Below are 16,533 nucleotides of genomic sequence, written 5' to 3' on the forward strand. Positions count from 1 at the left end.
TAGTCTAAATGCAATTATAGAAACTGCATCCTAGAGGTTAAATTAGATCAATTATAATGAAACAGTATTTATGTAGTATTGTAGGACACAATGATCCAGACGGAAAACAATAAGAGTACAATTATCAGCTTTTTTTTCACTGTGCTTGTTTTCCTTTGCGTATTCTTAGCTATAGCCTTGGTAAAAAACACCTTTCTACAAGGTTATGTTAACTGGAAATAAGTGAGATCTAAACCAAACCCTACTTCATTCTTTGAAAAACTGAGTAGATACAAAATTTGTCAGTTTTTGACTCAGTAATATCCGATACTGAGATGCAGAAAAACAGCCTTGTGCAATACAGTGCATTTTGCAGATAAACAACTGGCAGCTGAACAGAGGTAGCTACTTATGGGAAAAAAAAAGCAACCAACAAACCATCACACAGTTACTAAAACTGAAAAACTCCAAGGACCACTTACTACTCATAATTTTAAGGAATAATCTAGAAGCAAACATCAGAAGTTAAAACTTTCAAAGACAACACAAAATCTGGGGAAAGATGAGTTAGAACAGAGCAATCTCAAACAGCAACCTGTATTAGGTTCATAACCTGCGCCAACTCAATCAAAGCTTATTTCACATTTCAGAATGTAAATGCACATACCTAGGAACAAAGAATATATGGTAGACTTCCAGAATGGAGGACTGTATTATACAAAACAGTTGGGCATATTAGGACAACAACCATCAGGAACCTCACAGGAAGTTCCAAGTGATTGATCTAATCAGAAGTTATTTACCTTTATTAAGAAAACTAGAACACTGAAAAATGACACTTCAAGAACCAAACATACACACACACACACACAATACTGGGAATAACAGAATCCCTGATCTCCAGTTCTGCAATTAATCACAGCTAACCCACACTGACTCACTACTAAGTCATCAACTTCTTTTTCTGCTGAGACATTATGGTATCACCCACTTCAGCCCAGTACTCAAATCCACTAACAGTTGCAAGCCATTGTTTTTGCTACTTCCATTCCACTACAAAAAGTCTAATGGTAAGGAATTCCAGAACTACCAAACAACCTGAGCAGGCCAGAAAAGTTCATCAACCAGAAGTTCAGCAGTGCACTTAGCACCTTTAACACTTTCAATTATGCGAAAGAGGTCACTAATTCAATACAAATAGTCAGGCATAATGTTTTAAGAGGATACTGTAATTTAAAAGGAAGTTTGAGAGATGGCCTTTCCAATTAATCCTGTTACTCACAGAGCTTAAGAGGGAAGTTTGAGCTGTCACCCATTCCTTTTCATACTTAAGTAACCCTATCCCCAGCTAGTGAAATGAGTCACTAGACTGGATAACTGTAATTCCTCACTTTAATTTCTTTCACTTATATTCAATTATTTCACAACTCTTCTTTCTGTAAAACCAAGCTGACTCCAGATTTTAAAGTCACACCTTCTCCAGAGTTGGAGCTTACCAGTCTTAGTAATCAGTACAGGTAGACAACATAGTATTTTACTACCTTGATTTTGGACTCCTGAAATAATCACACTGCTGAAATCACGTTGCTTCATGTAAGAGTCAGAAAGTCCTATTAATTAAGATGCGAGGCAGATATTGTATTTTGGGATGCACGTGTATCCAGTGATTGCCAAGCATAGTTCTTCACTGTGATTTTTCAAATGGAAGTTAAACAATATATTTTAAAAAAAGAAAAGTAAATTGTGAAACCATCCCTTACATCAAATTATTTTAGTTATGACAGTCTTCATTAATTCACAGAAGAAGTGCTGTAATCTACATAACATTACAGGTTGTATATTTCAAAATAATTCAGTTTTTTCAGTCAGTGTAAAACAGTTATTTCTTAGAGACAATTCCACCTGAAAACTGACATCTGCAGAGCAAAGACACACCTGCCTTACAGTCATGCCTAAGGTTTTTTCTCTTTTGTGCTGCCAAAGATTCTGCTACTCCTTAGCTAAGCTTTTAAGGACTAAAAATGCGCACGGAAGTCGTAACCATTTGAGTACATCCACAGTTGTCTGTGGTCTCCCCACTGTGCTCTGGCTTACATTCACTTTAGGATATGAGCTCCACTGTTCTGGATTTCCATTCGACCCATTCTATGTCTCCAGCTGCCAAACTGATCTCTGGAATTTGGTGCAAGAACAGTTCCCAGGAGTCACAAAAATATGGTGAAACGCATCTGGGGAGGAAGCTTAATTCCATAAAGATTCATTGACAAATATAAAGCAATCGTACTGATTTGACACTCAAATTCCTTTTTAGCTGATCTAGTGACTCAGTTTATACTCCCACGAGGGGAAGATACAGTGAAGTGGGAAGCACAGCAATAATCCCGTGGACTTCCTTACACCTTGCCTCTTTCAGAGCATTGTGCATTCGGATACTGTGTTTTGGGGATGCATGTAAGCAGCAGCACTACCCCATTTCTATATCCTTTAGCCATTTGTTACCCTGAATTAAGAACAAAAATGGGTGGAATAGAAAAAAAGCTTTTCTTTTGGCAGCAATCTCAGTTTAAGCCTATATCTCATTGCTCTTGGATTAACTATAAGGGACAAAGAATAAAAAGCCCTGAGCTATTATTCTCTCCTCTTAAGGGCTGTTGTGCGCCTGCCTAATGTTCTCATTACTTTTCCCCTCCCAAAGAGGGTTTTTTCTGAGGATTTTTACAAAAATGGCTGTGGGTACACTTCCTTCCTCCCCTGCTTCTTCAGCATTAGATACCAAGATGCAAATGTATCAAGACTTTTTCCCTTGGTCTCTGAAAATCTAGTTTTTCTCCTTCCATAGATGGTTCCCTGAATTTCCATCTCCATTGTATTGTTTTTAATTAGCACATGCTGTGTAGCCTAGGGCTTCCATGCAAGTTGCAACATTTCCAAGCCTCTGTTTATAAGATTTTCAAGTCTGAGTATAGTCATAATCATCCTACAGACACTCTTTCAGGCTTAAGAAGTTAGACAGCATGTCTTCCTGAAATTCCTTCTCTCTTTCCCATCATGCCCATGTTTGTAGCTCTGACCATACCAAGATGGCAGAGATTTTATAGTAAATATTCAACATTCTCCTTAAAGTGATAGAGAGTTTTTTGACATACATCAGAAGTTACAGCTTTACAGTTGGCACAGGGTAGATCACACTATATTCTCATGGACGCGGCATTCGGGAACAGACACGTGTAGAGAAAACTAATAAATTGTTGTGAGCTAACCCTAGGAGGCAGTTAAGCCCCACACAGCCTCTCACTCACTTCCCCCCACTGATAATCAGAAAGGCAGAAGTGAGAAATCCTGTGGCTTAAATCAAAGACAATTTGATAGAGCAAAGCCACGTGTACAAGCAAAGCAAAGTAAGACATAAACTAATTTCTTCCCACTGGCAGGGAGACATTTAGCCATTTCCAGGAAAGCAGGGCTTCATCATCATGCTAACAGCTAGCTGGCATGACAAACACCAAATTTTAACTTCCCCCCTTTCTCTTTCTTTCCCCAGCTTTTATTGCTGAGCACAGCACCATATGGTATGGGATATCCCTTGGGGTCAGCTGTCCTGGCTGTGTCCACTCCCAACTTCTTGTGCACCCCAGCCCACTCACTTCTAGGGCAGCATGAGAAACACTGAAGGCTTTGATGTTGTGTAATTATTGTTCAGCAAGAACTAAAACATTATAGTTATCAACACTGTTTCGGTCAAAAATCCAAAACACAGCACAGCATGAGCTACATTGAAGACAATTAATCTATTCCAGCCACAGACAGCACAAGAATCAAATGTTTATATACAATGTATAAGCAATTGCCTATTGGTAACCATCTTCAGTTTCTCAGTGCTTACCACTGCATCCAGAAATTCGATGCATCTTTTCAAATCTGGTCTGGAATCACAGAACTGTCTGAAGAGAAGTCTTCCTATAGGCTGTTTGTCACAAAGCTGGCTATAGTCTCTTTCTGGGAAAGAAACAATAAGTAAATATCTTTATTTATTTTTATTTTTGTAATATCACCGTCCTTATTCCTATTTGAGGTCAGAACAACATCACTGAAACGTGAAGATTTTACATTAACATATTTAGCAAAGATACCATAAATATGCAATGATCCCAAAGAATAGGGAAACACTCTTCAGTCACATCTGTCTCTTACAGACTATCACATTTACTAAAAACACACTGAATTATATGTTTGAGTTTCATTTAGGTTAGGGTGCAGAAAGCAACAATACCGTGAAATAGCAATACCAAAGCAAATGAGATTTTTGGAAAGAGGGAATACAAGATAATAACAGAAAAGGTTAAAAAATTATTACAAGACATTAGGGAAAGAGTGAAATATATAACCACATCATTCAATTTATAACATGAAGCCTTTTTCTAATTCATGGTTTTGTAAATCTATCCTTTAGGAACAGTTTCCTTTAACAAACAAGGAGCTGTGATACAGCTTTTATCTTCTCGTAAATTTATTGTCTCATAAATTCTCCATCATATTAAAAGTTCAATAGCTGTTTTTGCCAATTAGCACTGGGAAGCAAGACAGAATCCTTTCCATTGACACCACCAAACTGTTACCCTTCCCTCTCAAAAACAATCAGCCAGACCATTTAATTCTACAGGACACTTACCAATTGAGGATCTAATACCTTCACAGTGACTAACAGGTGGCAACTTCAGCATCTCTTTCCATTTTTTACTACGCCCACTCCGTTTGCCTAGAAGAAAAAGATGAGTAATGTAAAAAATGATACTATGTCAGAATAAAATTAAACGTAACATTAACAGCATAAAATTAGTTCCATTTTGCACAGATGTGTCAGACTACCTTTCATGCCTAGAAAAAAATCCATCTGCAAGGATATCCAAACCAACAACAAACTTAATATGGAAGAACTTCTACATGAAACACTAAAAAATGCAGGACAAATATTTCCCATTTTGGCTGTGTATACGGAATATCTCTGCAGAGACAAGGCAGATACCTAGGTATTCTGAAAGTTACAAACAAAACTGAAACATCAAAGACAGAAAGGGACCTGGGGGTACTAATTGACAGGAAGCTCAACATGAGCCAACAGTGTGCCCAGGTGGCCAAGAAGGCCAATGGGATCTTGTCCTGTATCAAAAATAGCGTGGCCAGCAGGAGCAGGGAAGTGATCCTTCCCCTGTACTCTGCATTGGTGAGGCCACACCTTGAGTATTGTGTTCAGTTCTGGGCCCCTCAGTTCAGAAAGGACATTGAGGTGCTGGAGCGGGTCCAGAGAAGAGCAACAAGGCTGGTGAAGGGACTGGAGCATAAGTCCTATGGGGAGAGGCTGAGGGAGCTGGGGTTGTTTAGCCTGGAGAAGAGGAGGCTCAGAGGTGACCTCATCACCGTCTATAACTACCTGAAGGGAAGTTCTAGCCAGGTGGGGGTTGGTCTCTTATCTCAGGCACTCAGCAATAGGACAAGGGGGCACGGGCTTAAGCTCCGCCAGGGGAAATTTAAGTTGGATATCAGGAGAAAATTCTTTACAGAGAGAGTAATCAGGCATTGGAATGGGCTGCCCAGAGAGGTGGTGGATTCACCATCCCGGGAGATTTTTAAACGCAGATTGGACGTGGCACTGAGTGCCATGATCTAGTAAATGGACTGGATTTGGACCAAGGGTTGGACTCGATGATCTCGGAGGTCTTTTCCAACCCAATCGATTCTATGATTCTATGAAACAAAAAAATATTTTGAGAATTATCTGCCAACCATGGTAAAGAACGGAAGATGTTGAAGTTGCGTAACAAAATACCAAGAACAAAGTTCTTGGATAATCAAGTTGTACATAAATATTCTCTTTCTTTTTCTAAGGGCAGTAAGAGAAGACCCCTCTAATAAATGAGAGGGCACAGCTCAAATACACACCATTTATTCTAGACAATAGTAGAATACAGGATATCAGGAAGAATTTAGCTGCTGTGGAATTCAGATATTTTCAATGCTTCAGATTCCACAGCATTAGTATTGAATGGATTTTAAAAAACTATTACAATATTTTTCCTGTTGTTTCTCAAAAAATATAGCTGTGCTACTTCTCTGTTACATTGGACTTTTAGCACATTGGCTTCTTCAAGTCAAGGTAATCTCATTTACAGAAGATACTTATCAAAAAAGCAGAGCTAGACACAGGAACATATATATATACATTTATATATATACATATATATATATATATACATTTCAGCAGAAGAGTAATTTTTTGCTGCAAAATATTTTGAAAGAAGATTTTGCTAAGTGATATGGCCAGATGCAGTTCCACGTGACAGAACAGTAGCAAATCTGCACAGAAACTTTCTAAGAGCACCAAAGCAGTACATACTGTTAACCACAATGGGAGAGAAAGGAAGGGAGTTACCCCATGTAACCCGAATAGAAACCAAACTGCAAAGAGGACTCAACTCTTTCAGAATTAAATCATTAGGGAGAAAGGAACTAACTCTTTCAGAATAATAAAATAAGTATTTTAAAAAAGCCCCCCTTCACTCAAACATCCAGCTTCTTGAACAGTTTCACCATTTCAGTTAGAGCAGTCACAGCTTAGTGGACCTCAGCTCATACCAAATTTACATGATCCTAGCTAACAGAAACACTGACATCTCACTGTGCTGCTGCAACAAAACATTCTCAACTGTAGTATCCCTAGAAGAGTAAACAAACAGGGAATAAAACACCTGTAAACATTGCCTTGCAGACATTATTGCAGACTTACTGCAGTAAGTGTCAGATAACTAAAACTTACTCTCTAAAAAAAAAAACTTCTGCACTTCATTTCCTGATATCACTTTGCAGGTCATTCACCTTCCAAAATGCTTTAGAATACAAACATATGGAATCTACTTCCCATCCCATGCTTCATGCAGTACCAGAATGAATAATGAAGTTGTAATTACCAGCATCATTAAAACAAACTCCAACTACCTGAACAAAATACTTTTGATTTTAAGAAGTTCAATGTACGCGTGAAGAAAATCAAATCACACAAAGCAAAGAGCCTTTCCAAGAGAACTGAATACAAACAAAATCAAGGAATATTAACATAGACAGCCTGTACACAGACACTGAATAACAAGGTCTGAGTGTAGATTATTATGTGATTATGAAAAGCAATGGTCAGAAGTGTTAATTTTAGCCATGTAACCAAAAAATACACAGAAGGTCCACAGAAGTTATATTTTTTCTGTTAGAAAGTGCCCAGAAAGACTAATTTGTGCATGACACTGTACAATCAGTACTGACCAAGAATGACAAATTGACCCAAATTCATACCACAGTGCTGTTTGGAAGAAGTAAAACTGAACTGTTATATACACCAAGACACCATCTTCTGAAGCACAGTCAAAGAAAAACACCAAAACTACCCCAACCCCCCAAAAAAGAGAGGATCACTGGTGCATTATACTTCAAGTACAACACAAGAAAGTGCTGGACTTGTTTTCTTTTTGCCCCAAATATTTGGCCAGTTACTTATGATGTGACCATTATGAACTTTATTTTACAAAAAGAGACTACATGCTAGAATGCAACTGAATTCATCATCCTATAGAAGTTGATAAAGACTACATATAATTTATTAATGACACAAAAGAAATGAGTGCTTAGGAATATCAACCACATCAACATGCTCTCTTTTCTCTGAACTGAATGTTCTTGTATTTACAGCAAATGCACTGTAAAAGTCTGTAAGTCTCAGTAATGTAAAGAGCCATTTCTGGTAAAAGTTATGGCAGGAGGCCAATTTGTTTGTCATATTGCTCCCTAATTGCAAAATCCTTTTCCATTTCTGAAGCAGTTTAAAAGAAGAATCAAATCAAATTATAACAGTTGTGGTTTGAAAGTGTCTTAATATTGATTTCAGAGCTTCTATTCTGGATCTCATTCTAAAATACTTAAGATAAAATTCTTCCAGAAAGACCAACAGCTTACTTTCCAACAGAGCAGCAAAGCCATTAGGTTAATCTGCTTTATGGTTGACCTCTGTGGCTTAGATGAATTACCACTTTGCCTCTTTCAGATGTAATTGCTGGCTAAGAACAATGTCCAACTTGAAGCGACTCATCTTGTACAAAGAGAAGGGTGGATGCAGCAACACACCATTAGAGTGAGGAGAGACCACAATTACATTTGCAGGAACATGAGAACCTTACCTTCTTCTCCTCTCCAAATTCTTAGAGTTACAATTTCAACATCTGCCTCTTTACAGGTTTTCTCTTCTTAAAATGATACATACTAAATTCAGTTAGGTCATTGCACTATAATATGGTATGGGAAAGATGTTTAGATGTTTTAATTTCTCAACTTTTTTTTTAAACTTCAGAGAAATACTTGAAAAATGTATGTAAGGCAAAGTGATTGGCTTATTCATCAGTAAAACCACAACTAGTTGCAAAAAAAAAAAAGAAACTGCTGTGGTAAAACAAAGCAATCTATGTAGAGAAATAAGAATATATTTCAAGTCATCAGATGGACTTCCGACAGCCACAGTGATCTTTCTTACAGACAGGATTTGCAGACTGACTCTCATTTCACTGAGCACATTGTTCACTGAACATTACTAAGTCATTCTTCCTTGAGACAGAAAATTTGGATTCTGTCAAACAGAATGAAAATGGTGAGAAGCATAGTACTGTCTTTGGCTAATAAATGTACACAGACCATATGTGGTCACATTCAGTGGCTCTTTGGGGACCTCCCTGCCTCAGCTCTCCTGCCTGTGCAGGGCAAGCCCCGTGTGTGTGGCTGAGAAGCACAGAGCTCCACAGCACTGGGGCGCACGATTGCTACAACTTCATTCTTGCAAAACTGAATCCGCAAACCAGACTGTCAGATACCAGCTGAGAAATTCATACTAGACCACACCCAGATAAGCTCTGAAAGCATAAAGCTGCAACAAGATGAAACCCTACAGCATGCCTTCAGCTGTATAAATCAAATCAATGGCTTCAATGAAAAAACGCAAAACAATTGATACAGAAGCTCTACATCACCTACACTGAGAGGCATGAAAATAACACAGGCACATACAGTGCCTTAAAATACGTCTTTCCCACAGCAGACACAGTTTTAGACACGTTTCCTAACAAGTTTAAAACTCACATGAATTCAAATCTTCTCCTACTTACACATTTTCCTTTGAACGACTCACAATAAGGATTAAAACCTTTCACTAAAAAAAAAAATTCAAAACATTCCTGTTAAACTGTGGCCTTATGCTATACAGACATTTATAAACACTGTCCATTAAGTAATAAATTTTGATGGTAAAACCGTACTGGGAAAGATCCACCTCCAAGACACAAAATACCGGGGAACTATTACCTCAGGTCCTCAGATCAGACCATAACACTGGAGCAGCACTGAGCTCAGGCTGGAAGACAAGTTCACACACACCACCACTTGAAAGGTTGTTGTGCTTCCAGTTCTAGAGACAATTCATATGGTACTGCTTTGAGGGATCACTGCAACCTTCTCAACCTTCTCCATTTTGCAGGTCACGTGTGTTTTCCAACATCTCTGTTCCTTCAAAAACAAGCCTGGTCACAAACTTAAGAACTAGGTTAAATAGAGTGGCAACTCTTTTCTATGGAGAAAGATTTTTTTTTTCCCCCAGACATACGAGACACAATCTGGCTGGTTCTCAGTAAATTCACAAGACCACCTGGCTGAAAATCCAGGTTTCAGCACAAGGTAGGCACCGAACTCGTCAGCATTTCAAAGGCCAAGGCACTTTTGAACGCAAACAGAAGCAAAAATGCAAGCAGTACAATAAATAAACACATCAAAGACACCTACAGGTTACAGACTGTTATGGCCTTTATAAGATAATATCGCTCACACTCCTGGATTCAAGTGCACAGAGTTGGACTTCAGCAAGGTAATGCTGGAGTCCTTCCGCTTATCTGCCTCTCAGCGCAGTGACACTGGGAGCAGCTCAAGCCCAGCTCTCGACGTGATATTTGTGCAGCTTGTTTATGTGCACAATCCCTTATTGTTCCCACAGCTATAACCACTCGAACAACTGGTTCTTCACATCGGCTCTCCACACAACTCCAGGGATCATGTGCATATGGAGGAATGCTGGTGCATACACATTGCACAGCTCCTGCACTTCCAGCAATTAGGTACGGAATGGAAGTCTTGTAGCAACTTAAGTAAATGTAACTCATATGAACCAGAACTTGTTAATCTAAGCTTGCAATCAAACAATGTAACATCTGTGTATACATTTCATTTTGAAGTGTCTATAACAAATTAATGAACAGGATTTACTAGAGGGAAAAAAAACAGTAAAAAAACTCTGGTTTCACAGACAACTCCTTGACAAACAAGGCGCTTTTTTATCGTGACAGGACATGAACACTGCAACAGATACTAAAGAAATAAAATTTCTTTAAGTAGATTGTGAAACCTCTACCATAATTGCCACATTTGACATAACCAAAGCAGCAGTGTGTATCAATAACTAGACCTCTCATATTGTGTTTATTTAGTAAATGTAATTATTTAAGATTCCAACATGCCCACATGCATTCTTCTTACAGCTCATTAAATAAAGGACAAAAAGGCAGACATTGTGCATAATTCTGTACAAACACAGGAAGACATGTTTCCTGCCACAATGAGTTTACAACAATTTAAAGCACAATTCAATAAGGGAGTGCAATAGAACATAGGAGGCAAACGAGGGAAGAACTGACAACAATTAAAAGCAACTACAAAAAGCCCCGGTACTCTCCTGTTAAAACTCATATTTACTGTTGGTGAATGGACTTTCTGGGTATGAGTGTGCCTTGCTTTCCCCCTTGCCCATACCCCTTAAATAATTAAAGATTTTAGTTCAGTTCAGTAGCCAAATTGCAGCAATCTGAGCAATCTCCTTAGAATTATCTTCCTAGTTACAAAAACACACATTATAGGATACCTTCCTTCTATCATCATCAACACTATACTGAATTATTACCCTACACTGCAAGCAAAAGTAGAATGTATTTCACCTGCAGAATTATTCCAATTGCTTTAAGCCTAGACAGATAAAACCCACTCTTTGAGTGGACTGCTTACTTTCTGTGAAGAGTGCTTCATAACACAGTTATCAATGCTGAAACAAGTATCCTGCAGGATTCACTTAAGCCACACTGTGATCACACTCTCTTACTGAAGGGTTCCTGCTGAATCCATCCTTGGGCTGCACCTAGCAATTATCAAATCTGCAGGAGCTTACTGATCCATCTGACAACTAATTTTGGGAAGAAAACCCCAAACCCAAAACACCCAGCAACATAGGAAAAAAACCACCACAAAACCCCACACACCCCAGATTGGTTCATGGATCCAGCTGGAAACTACCTCACCCATTCTGCAACCACAGCCTAGAACCAACACAACCAAGAGCTGGAAGAAAATTTGCTTGAGGCATGACCTTAATTTAGCCAAAATCAATCAGGACACAGAGGATATTATATGCCTAACAGCAGACCCAATTTCCATTTACAAACTGCTCCTGCCACAGCAGTACAAATGAATTTTAAATGGATGCAAATGGACCAGGTATGTTTAAAATGTACTCTTGGCATGGATCCTCAACTGGAGTAAACTGCCGTTGACTTCAAAGGTACTACATATCTACCCTTTGGGTGTATTTTTGGAGACTATTACTTTAGGCAATGAAAAAAGAAAGACTCCTAAGCAGTTTAAAACATACAGAGATTAATTTCTTTCCTTCAAAACATCATAGACTATGTGTGGGTTGCTGAAATGAATTTGAGGCTTACATATACTCAAAGGATTTACTGAGAGTGATAGAAATAACTACAAAAACCAGAAGATACAAACATAAAGAGAAAAGTGAATATAAAATACAAATATCTTTTGGTGAACTTTGAGGGTTTTTTCAGAATAACTTTGTTTATATTTATTATTTTTCTCCATTTATGAGACAAATTCATCAGGGTCCTTCAAGAGATACTAATTTCAAAGATATTTCTGCTGGGAAAAAATGAATGTGTTAATTCCTCTGCTCTTGTACACAACTAGAAGTCATATTGCTGTACACTATTCTTTTACACATAAAAATCCCTGTATGTGAAAATCTGAGTAAGGAGAACATGGAATTGCAAACTTTCACACCAGCTACCTCAGTTCACACATCACTATCACTTAACACTTACCTGTTTCTGTATCTCGGTTCCTGCACCTCAGTGCTCATAAGATCAACTTTGAGTTTGCTTTATAATCTCTTGTTTTTCTACTGAGTCACTTGTGCTTGTTCCACCATAGGGTTCACCTTAGAGGAAGTTTTCCCTTTTTCTTTCTCACATACAGGTTTCCCTCAAAAAGTAAGGTACACACAAGAGGAAGCACCTGGATTGGCACAGGCAGCCACTTATCCCAGGAAACTGGGATGGGGAATCCCAGAACACTTTGCACTACAGTTTTCATCTGAAGGCAAATCCCTCCATGGGCAGGTTAGCTCTCAGCAGAAGCAGGTCAACTGGAAAAGTGGACAAGGAAAGAAAAACTCCCAGTATAGCTCCTGACTCCTAAATCTTTGATCCATGAAGTACCAAAGGGTACTTTGTGTCATCACAGTATTTTCTAGTAGCAGGGACATTCAAGCGTCCTGAATTATGAGCCACCATTGACATCCATAAGAGCAAGTCACATTTACCAAGTCACATTTAAAGAAGATAAGGAATCCTCCTGGCTTTCCTTCTTCACATAAAGAAGTGTTGTAGTTGCTACAGAGATATTATAAGTCTTTAATGGAAAGAGGCTTCTATTAAAATAATCTGTTTTATTAAAAGGTGTAAACATCCTCTCACGGACAAAATTTAAAGTTTTGAGGCTGAGGGAAAGCTGGGGTTGGAAATGGCATAAGCAATGGGATTAGTAAACTCCCATAAAGAGAAGTTACCATCATGTACATTGAATTAGAAATAATAATAAAAATATCAATTAAATAAATTAACAGTAAGACTGTTAGTGAGAAGGTGGAAGGTAGCGCAGAAACAGAGAGCAATACCACTTTGTTGCTGTTCTGTAGGAGAAGAAAGCAGCAAAAGATGCATTCCAAGCACGCTAATTAGTTCCTTGCTCTCTAATGACATAGATTAAATTTACTTTCTACATATCAAATCAGATTTAAACAGTAACATGAACCTGGATGTTCAAGGTGTTCTGATCCTTGCTGCACACCTACAAATGTAAACCCCAAATTATATTCACATCCCTAATACATTGACATCCAGAAGTATTAGAGTATCTAAAATAAGAGGAAAATTATGAGTACAAATCTGGGATCACGATTTTGACTGCCAGGTCTGGTTATGTGCTCAGGTATGATTTGGTGTTATTTATGGGGGATTTCTGAATTCTCATTAAGCCTCTGCCACAGCCTCTCACCAGAACTGGACAGGTACACAACAGCTTTAATTCAGTTTCTATATTTGCAAAATGAAAATGACACATCTCTGGGGTTAAAAGACGTAAGATGCATTTAAGGGTATGGTCTTTTACTGCTCTCATTTTCATCAGAAAAGAATCTCAAGTTAGAATGAGACTGACCAATGCAAGCCATAATTAAACCTCACTGGTTTCTTTCGACATGTCATTGCAAACTGTAAAATAAGAGCACAGTAGTTAACATGTTATTTCATTTACTTTTACAACTGAAATATTTATCCAGGTCAACACCCTCTCTTATCCACACTGAGAAAAATGATTAATGACATGGCTCAAGCCTATACATGAAAATAAGTAAAGCTGCTATTTTATACTAGATTAGGATTTCACTGTCTTCCATGGGAAACAGTAATCCTGCACTTTTCCATACTATCCCACCTTTCCATACATGATACAGTGAGGTAACAGGAATGTGAAAGTTTGCTCTTCTGTCCCAGTTGTGAGGCCCTTTCAGCAAAGAATATATTTCAGTAAAATATCTATCTCACATACTAACTTTGCCAATTCCATTACCTTGCAGTCTATTGGCACGTAAGAACAGAGCTGGGACAGGGACTTTACGGAATGGTCCTGACAGATGCAGTAAACCAGACACTCCCAGACCAGACAGATCATGCAACAGTCAGAAAATACTTTCATTTCAACAAGTGTTTTGAAAAATGTGACATAAGAAGTACCCCATGTACAGGAATTCAGACCTGAAAAGGTTAAAAACCTTATACCAATTGATCAATGGAGTTCTGGACTTTTAAACCCAGAAATCACATTTTTTTGTGCATGCTTACAAAAAAGCCCAGGCCAAGTGAAGGTACAAAAGAGTAACAGTTTATTACCACTACTTTTATAAGTCTCACATCAGGTAGAACTGATCTTCTTCACATCAGCTGCTGTCAGACTTTCATTTAGTTCATTAAAATATCTTGTTTGGTCAGTTCTACCACTATAATTTATTTTAAACATAGTGAAAACTTAACTAAAGAGGCAACCTGACATTAAGCAGCCACTTAAAAGCCTTTCCAGATTACCACTCCACTCTCTGTGGTGAGGGTTTGGGCACAGTAAAGTTTTGAGCCAGATTCCACTTTCCCTTCATTTCTCAGATCACTTTAATGCAAATTCCAAATTCAGGCAGCACCACCACAGACATGTTACCGTCAGTGAAACCAGCCAAAACACGTTCTCTAGTTTGAGGTGGTCTCTTTAGCTAAGGTTGGGAAAAGGCCCAAAATTGTGATCACTGCTCTGGTTTTTAAACCCCACTTCAAAGTCAAAAAGCTGATTTTCCTCTCCTGCTGCTTAAGGCATATTTAACTGGATACACATATGGCGTAAGTGCCAAACCCATTTAGAGTTGGAGGAACTTGCAAAACATACAGAGGCAGATTCTGTTGTTCTTACTCACTTTGAACAGCTCCAGCTAACCTAATGGAACTTCTCTACCCAATTAAGAAAAGCAAGATCTAATCCAAAAAGAATATGCACATTTTATAGTTGAAAAACATACTCTGCACGAAGTACAGTGGTAATCTGGGGAGGCTTTAAAGTGGCCATTTAATGGACAGTTATATACGTGAAAAAGCAGCAGGACTATCTTACTTCAGAATTTTTTTTAAACAGGAACCACGTGTTATACTAAATTAATTATCCAAAATGTTTGTTAGTTGAGGGGAGGAATCTCCAACTCAGGGTTGGGGAGTTCTGGGGAGTCAAACCGTAAGTACTAATCTAATGGAAAACAGCAAACTTTTGCATTAAGTTAATACAAAATATTCGATTGCAAAGTACCATTCACCAGCTCTGTTTTTCACAGGCAGGAATTTCAACAAGATGGAGTGCAAGGTTTTCCCAGAGAAATCTTATGTCACTTCGTCCTTTATACCCATGTGCACGTATATTTATAAACAAACCGAGAACTACAGACGAACGACCTTCTTAAAACATCCGGTAAAAACACTATTTGAATCAAGGGGGAAGGAGGAAGGGGTGTTGTTTTTTGGGTTTTTTTTTTCAGAAGCAAAGCCACACGGCTGTAACTCCAAGCTGATCCCGCGGGAGGAGCGGGGCAGGTGCCTCGGGGCACTACCCGGGACTCACCGGGACGGTTCCCGCCGCCCCCCCCGAGGGGTCCCCGCCCAGCCCGGACCCCCTGCCCGCAGCCTCTCCTCTCTCCCACCCTCTCCTCCTCCATCACTTCCTCTCCCCCTCCCCGCGGGCCCCTTTCCCCCTCACCTCAGACCCTTTTCCTCCCCCGCCGTGCGCCCCCAGCCCGCCCCGCCTCGCCCTCCCGCTTCTCCTCCCCGCGGCTCTCACCCTCCCGGGCTTTCAGCAGCACCGTGTTGGCCACGATGTTCTCGATCTCCATGGTCGGGGGCTCCTTCCCCTCAGGGCAGCCGGAGCGGGGGCCGCCCCTACAGCCTCCTTCGCCCTCTCCTCCAGCCCCGCCACCGCCGCGGCGCCAAGCCTCGGCTCATCCGGCCCCACAGGACCTCAGCGCCGCGCTCGCCTCTTCCCCATCACCCGCTGCTCGCCCCGGCACCGCGCTCTCCCTCCCCGAAGGCGGAGGCGGGGAGCGAGCAGCACCCGCCCGCCCCGGCCATGGCTCCTCCGCCCGCCCCAGGCTGCACCGCCCCGCGCTCTTGCGCCACCGCCCCCTCACAGCTGCCTGGGACTACAAATCCCAGCAGGCACAGCGCGGCGCACGCGGGGGAGACGTAGGTGCTACCGCGCGGAGCCTTTTGGGATATGTAGTGCGCTAAGCCTTCCCCAGACTCGTCCCAAAGCGGGAGGGGAGGAGAGTGTCAATCATCGCGGTAGTTTGGTGGAGATCTCGCGAGAGGTGTGGGGCTGCCGGTGCGCATGTGGTGCTCCTTGGCACTGCTGAGGGGAGAACGGGGACTGTGCCGCTTCTTCGTCTTCTCCTCCTGCCTCCCCTTCGCTCCTTCCTCCGCTCTGCGGCCCTCTGGCTCTCACGGGGAGTGGGAGAGCTGTCCCGGAGGGCAGCTGTCAGGCTGAGGGGCAGTTCGG

The 16,533-nt window shown here is 40.3% G+C and overlaps 1 protein-coding gene across 3 annotated transcripts in view; it reads right to left on the reverse strand.

Moving 5' to 3' along the window:
* The window catches only part of GRK4 (G protein-coupled receptor kinase 4), a 39,071-nt gene extending 22,975 nt beyond the window's left edge, over positions 1 to 16,096 (reverse strand). For all 3 annotated transcript variants that reach the window (XR_003539134.2, XM_027712777.2, XM_039382995.1), the window contains exons 1-3: positions 15,820 to 16,096; positions 4,649 to 4,735; positions 3,863 to 3,975 (exon numbers count right to left, since the gene is read on the reverse strand). Coding sequence is in view for 2 of the 3 variants with exons in the window: in XM_027712777.2 (XP_027568578.1) it covers positions 3,863 to 3,975; positions 4,649 to 4,735; positions 15,820 to 15,871 (252 nt within the window). In the remaining variant the exon portion in view is untranslated. The remainder of the gene's footprint in view (positions 1 to 3,862; positions 3,976 to 4,648; positions 4,736 to 15,819) is intronic.
* Positions 16,097 to 16,533: the final 437 nt, after the last annotated feature.

Source organism: Pipra filicauda, unplaced genomic scaffold, assembly GCF_003945595.2.
Source record: "Pipra filicauda isolate LSUMZ 115617 unplaced genomic scaffold, ASM394559v2 scaffold293_size922472_pilon, whole genome shotgun sequence".
Lineage (NCBI taxonomy): Eukaryota > Metazoa > Chordata > Aves > Passeriformes > Pipridae > Pipra > Pipra filicauda.